Source organism: Euprymna scolopes, chromosome 42 (genome assembly GCF_053919585.1).
Source record: "Euprymna scolopes isolate OS-2025 chromosome 42, ASM5391958v1, whole genome shotgun sequence".
Classification (NCBI taxonomy): Eukaryota; Metazoa; Mollusca; class Cephalopoda; order Sepiida; family Sepiolidae; genus Euprymna; species Euprymna scolopes.
The window spans coordinates 67,539,029-67,545,257 of NC_136523.1; the positions used below are offsets into that span (position 1 = coordinate 67,539,029).

A 6,229-nucleotide genomic window follows, 5' to 3' on the forward strand; every position below is an offset into this window, starting at 1 on the left:
GACTCGTCAAAAATGGGCACCTGCCAGGTTGCACTTTTTTTTTTTTTCACACTTTACTATTTTCCAACTGCGCGTCAAGGCTTCACTTTTTTTTTTAAACAACGATTTTTCTTTTCATTTACCCAAAAAACACACACACCTACAAACACCCGGGCAATGCTGAGTACCCCCAGCTAGTATAAAAGGCAAAATATGTGTTAGTGTGTGTGTGTGTGTGCATTTTTTGTGTATGTCCGGCAAAGGCTTTTGGAGGGTGAGGGGGGGGCTCGGGCCAGTTACTCATTTTTAGAACCTTTTATATGCTACCTAGATTATAATATCTACGATTTATGGAATGAGGTTGTGTGTAGCTTTAATTTGGGCGACATTTACATGCTATTTTCACGAGTTTTGAAAAATCTCCACGTGTTTGTTTGGCTTTTCTGTATATAAGCAAAACTGAACCCATAGCAAAATGAGCCTCCCTGACACTCGTGCTCGGGTTGTCCTGAAAGCAACAAGGTTTGATCATTGCGGCTAAGACACGCCGTATCAGACCATTGCTATTCATTTGGACACTCCCCTTTTTGTGGGCAGCTGGTTTTCTCCAACATCTTGGAGGGAAATGCAGAAACTGGCTTGCAGCAAAAGTTAATTTCATTCCCCTATGGCGTGATGTTTGACCTCATTAAATTCAAATCATTGAATTAAAACGCTTTTTAGTTCCTCTCCGGTTGTAGCCGAGCGGTGAGATGTCAGAGTTTTTTCCCTTTCTTTTCCACCTTCACATCAAGGTTCCGGGTTCGAGCCTACCTTCCTACGGAAACTTTTTTTTTGTTTTTTAGACCTCGAAAACACCTGAGCGATGCCAGTTACCCACACATAACTTATACAAATATGACCATTATATTTTATTTTAAAAATAAAATATAATGTTCATATATATTGAAGAGTCCCAATAGATGATTTTCAATCATATTTTGGTACAATTTAGTTGGATATCAAAAAAGTTTAGGAAAATGATATTGTAGTTCATTCAGACAGGAATTTTGTATTCATCGATTGTAGAATCAGAAGATTCTTGACATGTGTGTAATCTAATCCAAAAATAGGTTAAAATATTGATAAAAATTGCTTCAAGATAGAAGTTTGGTTGAATGAAAAGCATCTTAAGAAATGTTAATATTTTTGATAAAATATTAACATTAAATTTTCCCTCCTTTTATTAAAGGGATTTTTTAATCATGTTTCTTCTTAAACTTATCCTTCCTTTTTCTTTGTCTCAAGTCCTATGTATATTTTGGAAAGCCCACTTATGCAATATGAAATATATAACAATGAAAATAAAGGTATTTTTAAATTTTATGATGCAAATTAAGAATTGATGATCTTATGTTCTTGAACTTGTTGAATTTAATAAACATATCTGATTTTTTTAAATATAAAATATTTAGACATATGTAAATATATGTATATATTGTTTCAAATGAGGTCAATAATATAGCATGCAACATCCATATATTACTAAAATTTATTTTTCTTGTAAGCTATAAAAATTTATTTTATAAGCTCATTATCTTTATATTAGGATTCATTGTTTAAATAAATATTAAAAAGAGAACAAACTCTAAAATTGAAATCTTGACAAAGTAATTATACCTTCTCTCACTGATAAGAGGAAAGATTTAAAAAAAAAAAAAAAAGAGAACAAACATATGAACAAATTTAAAATCAAATTTCTTCAATATGTCGCTTTAACTGAATTTTAAAAAAAATACATATAGAAACTTGGTAAGAATTTAACATGCTTTCTTATTAAATGAGATCCAGTTTCACTCCAACTCCACTACAATCCAAATATTTTCCACTTTGATAAATTGCAATTTTAAAAATTTCTGTCCAATTTTTATTCATTTTTTTTTTAAACAACTTCATAATATAACAGATATTTATATAATTTGACTGGTACAAAGTTTGATACTAGAATATATTTAAACAAACACATTTGTAACTTGTTGCCTAATACTCTATCCAATACTGATAAATTTGTTTTGTCTGGCAGCAATGTAACATGAATTTATCCTACTCTTACCAAGTCAACAAGTGAGATTGAAATCTTTGCTCAACTGCCGACCGCAGATGAAAATTAGTTTTAAAATGTGTTGAAGTTATAAATTCTCTCCTACTCGTGCTTTCTCTCATTCTGATGTGAATTATAACAACCAAAATAAGAATAGCAGTTCAAATAATCTAAACTAACAATCCCCATCTCAATTCTGAAATATAAACATTACATTTTATTTATCGATTTTTAATTTTAGACCAGTAACATGTCAGTATTTAAAATGTCTTTTTATTATTATTATTTTTTAACATTTGTAAAAACTTTTTGAAATGATTCTCATTAACTTAATTATATTATTTTAACAAATCTAACTTTTTTCAACCTTTTTGTTTTTCTTTTACTTTGAAATCTTTTTAGTTTTCATGTTTGTTTTTTTATTTTTTGTTTTTACTTTCATGTTTCTTTTCATTTACTCATTTAAAAATCTAAGGGATGTGTTGGGACCAGCATTATCTTTGCCATATATGGTTTTAGCGCCAGATAGCATAATGATTACATGATTTGGTACTTTCATCTCCCACACTCACTTCATGTGGTCATAAATTCATAAACGAGACCTTGTTCTTGATTAGTGCGACTTTCAAACAGGTCTGGCAATATCCAATCCACTCTACTTTTAAACATGTTTTTAAAACTCTAACAGGTATTGCCTTTTAGGGTTATTTTTCTAACCACATCGATTGAGTTGCATGCTCAAGAAACCAAACAAACAACAGTTGATGTGTTCCCACTGTTAAGTCTATTTAAGTAACTTTAAACTTCTGTTCATCTTTTATTTTTTCTAACAACTACATTTTTGTATTGTCATGGAATATTATATTTCTTGTTTAGAATTCAATTTTCCAGTTATGTTTAACTTTAGTATCTTTAACTTGCCTTTCATGTCTTGTTACTGAAAAAACAACTGTTTTCCTTCTTTCTGGCACATATTGTCATTGTGTATACAAAAAGATATGTGAACAATGGTTACCACATTACTAAGAGAATGAAATATTCCTGACATGTTAAATCTATATATCTATAAAAGTGAAAGTGTCTGTGTCTGTCTGTGTACAGTTCCCAACACAATAACGCAGTCAATTTTCAGTCTACAGACTCGAAATTTGATATACAGGGTATGGAGATTTGGGAAAATTTTTGTAATCCATTTTCGGCCACAAAAAATTTGACCTTTGAGAACTCTACCAAACTCCTCTGCCAATTTTGTTTTGGGTATAAACAATTGAAATTTTAGATATAGGTTCCTTGGACATGGATCTAACTTAATAACTTGATTTGAGCCCAAAACAATAAATGTTAAGGGGTCATAATAGGGGTCAAAGTTTTTAAAAAATTGACCTCTGCAGTCTCTACCAAATTACTCAGACAATTTCTGGTCTAAACATTTGAAATTTTACATAAAGGGTATTCTGAGATAGGGCAGGCTTTTTAATCGGTTTGGGTCGAAAATTTGAGCTACCAACATACCAACAGTATGTTTGCATGCTGCTGAAAACTTTTGACAGAGGCAACGGATTTTCACAAGATCAGTATCGTTTTGAAGATCAGTATCGTTTCAGACGACAAATACCGAAAAATTGGCTAAAAACATTTTCTTCACTGGGCACTTTTCTACAGGGTCGCTTTTTTCACCAATATTTTCAAAAGTCATCCCCTCTTTTCGATTGTCTAGCCTTAATTTAAAACCTACGTCACTTCCGGTAACACCAAAAATGTCACGTTTTTTTCCTGTTCTTTTCCTCCTTTGCGGTGCGGGTTCGAGCCTGCGTACCACTTTTTTTTTTTTTTTTTTTTTCTAAACACACACCTCCAAACACTCAGGAAATGCCAGGCACCCAGGCTAGTATTAAATATCAAATATTCTTTATAAATGTATTATATCTTTCTTGCTCTCATATTTGATCATTTTCTCATTCATTGAAATGTCATCTGTTTGGTGATGGTTATCATGTCTGAATTAATCATTTATCATTCTGTATAAAATTGTATTCTTAATTGTGTTGTCTTTTTGAAGTCTGTACTTTTAATGACTTATATCATAGTAGTTTTGGTAAGCTTAACATCTATTTACTTTTTCTCTTATTAATTGAATGTTAATGAATTTACCAAATAATTTAACTTTCTATTTAATCATGTATATCAAAAGTTTTAACTAATTTTAATGCCATACCAGATTAATGGTGCAAATTTATCACTAAGTAATTTATAGGGTGAAATTTGAGCTTCATCTTTAATGTGGCTGTTTTTCTACATCGGTAATGACATAAATTGCCAAATCATCCTTGACCAAATCCTTGCATATCAAATATTAATTTTGTATGATTAATTGGGATCGGTTATAATGGTTTAAATTAAGTTTTATCAGTCAGGGGAGGGGTCATTTTGATTATCTGTTGAGAAAACAGATTTATTTCTTTTTATCATCATCACCATCATCATAATCACTGTTAGATTCAACAATGTGAAATCTCCTGAATTTGTGTTAAAAAGACCACCCAAAAGAACTTTTTCTTGTCGCAACAAGCAAGACAACCCGACGTCGTCCAGTCCACATTCTTTGTCACATACTATGCTTGACACATTTTTGCTTACCACACACAAATTTTTGTAATTTTAACCAATTCTTATGATCTGCTTTAAACCAATTGCATCTTATTGCAGAACTTTTTCAATTTTCGTAGATTTTATAAATCTCTATTTATACCATTTAGTCATTTTGTATTTTCGTATGTAAACTATATATTATCATGTTTAGTGTCCAACAACAACCACCCACTCATCAGTCAGGAGGAGGAGGTGGAGAATCTAGAGGAAAGGTGGCATATGAAGCAGAAGCGATGTATATAGGACAATGGTAATTTACATTTGTTGGTTTGTATGAAAACTAAAATTAGATAAACTAATCAAATGAAAACCTATTTTCTTTAATTAGACATGGAATTTTTTTTTTGTATATTGATACTAGTGAGTAGTATCAATATGCAAAAAAAAACATATCTTTTTGGTACATTTTAAATTTTGTTGTTTGTTAACTAATATTTTACATTGTTTTTATTCTTGGAATTGCTTTCTTTTATTTTCTAGATATGTCCGAACATTGAAAGCTAGCTACACATGTTCTGAAAAAGAAGGTGAAATTCTGGATTTTGAAGTTGGTGAATATCTGGAGGTGTTAGCTCAACTTGACCGTTCCTGGCTGTACTGTGCAAATGGTCAGCAAGAAGGACTTGTCCGAATCGGCTGGACTGAACCATTGATTGACCAAACCATATTTGAAACTCTTCATGACAACTTTTATCGCTGAGAACATTTTCACAACTGACGGAATAATGAAACAAATTATTACTAAAAGAAAAGAAAAACAACTGATCAAAGATTGGTCAGTTCTTTCAATTGCTGATTTAAACATTGTTTTCTTTTTTTTTTGTTCATTATCTTAATTTTTATGTATTTTAATCTTGTATGTGTTTATGTAGCTTATTTCACTTGCCCAACGACTGTGACTACTTTCTATTTTCAATTTACTTAAGATGTCAGTATGAGGCCCATTTTATGTTTCAATGTTTGAAGAATATGAATACTCTTGTCTCTGCAGATTATTTGTACGCACACACACACACACACACACACACACAGGAATCACAAATTAAGAAGAAAAAAAAAATGATTTTAACCCAAGAATAATCATAGCTACATACAGAAATTTAAGTAAATGTTGAAAAAAAAATTTTTTTTGTTCTTTTTTAGTTGAATCAGTGTTCATATTTCCTTCTATAAAACCATTTTTACAAATTCTACAAGAGATATTGAGCAGTTATTTTGATTTATAAAAACTGAAATTGAATATTTATCAATGCAATCAATTTTTATTGATTTTTATTTCAATTATTTCATCATTATTATAATTTCTGATATCGTTCTACTATTTATTTTACTTATATGTAACTAGCTGCATGTACTCAATGTTGCTCAGATGAAAGGTTTAGAAAATAATTTGAAATATAGTCATTTTTACATTTTTAAGTGGGATTTTTTAAACTTCATTTTAGTTTTCCATTATTTTAATAAATATTTATGAATACATTGAATTTTTTTATTGAAAGTAACATGAAAGACACAAGAATT

At 30.3% G+C, this 6,229-nt stretch overlaps 1 protein-coding gene across 2 annotated transcripts in view; it reads left to right on the forward strand.

The window, feature by feature from the left end:
* LOC145267176 (uncharacterized) overlaps positions 1-5,899 on the forward strand; it is a 78,192-nt gene extending 72,293 nt beyond the window's left edge. For both annotated transcript variants that reach the window (XM_080123236.1, XM_080123235.1), the window contains one exon: positions 5,189-5,899. Coding sequence is in view for 1 of the 2 variants with exons in the window: in XM_080123235.1 (XP_079979361.1) it covers positions 5,189-5,408 (220 nt within the window). In the remaining variant the exon portion in view is untranslated. The remainder of the gene's footprint in view (positions 1-5,188) is intronic.
* Positions 5,900-6,229: the final 330 nt, after the last annotated feature.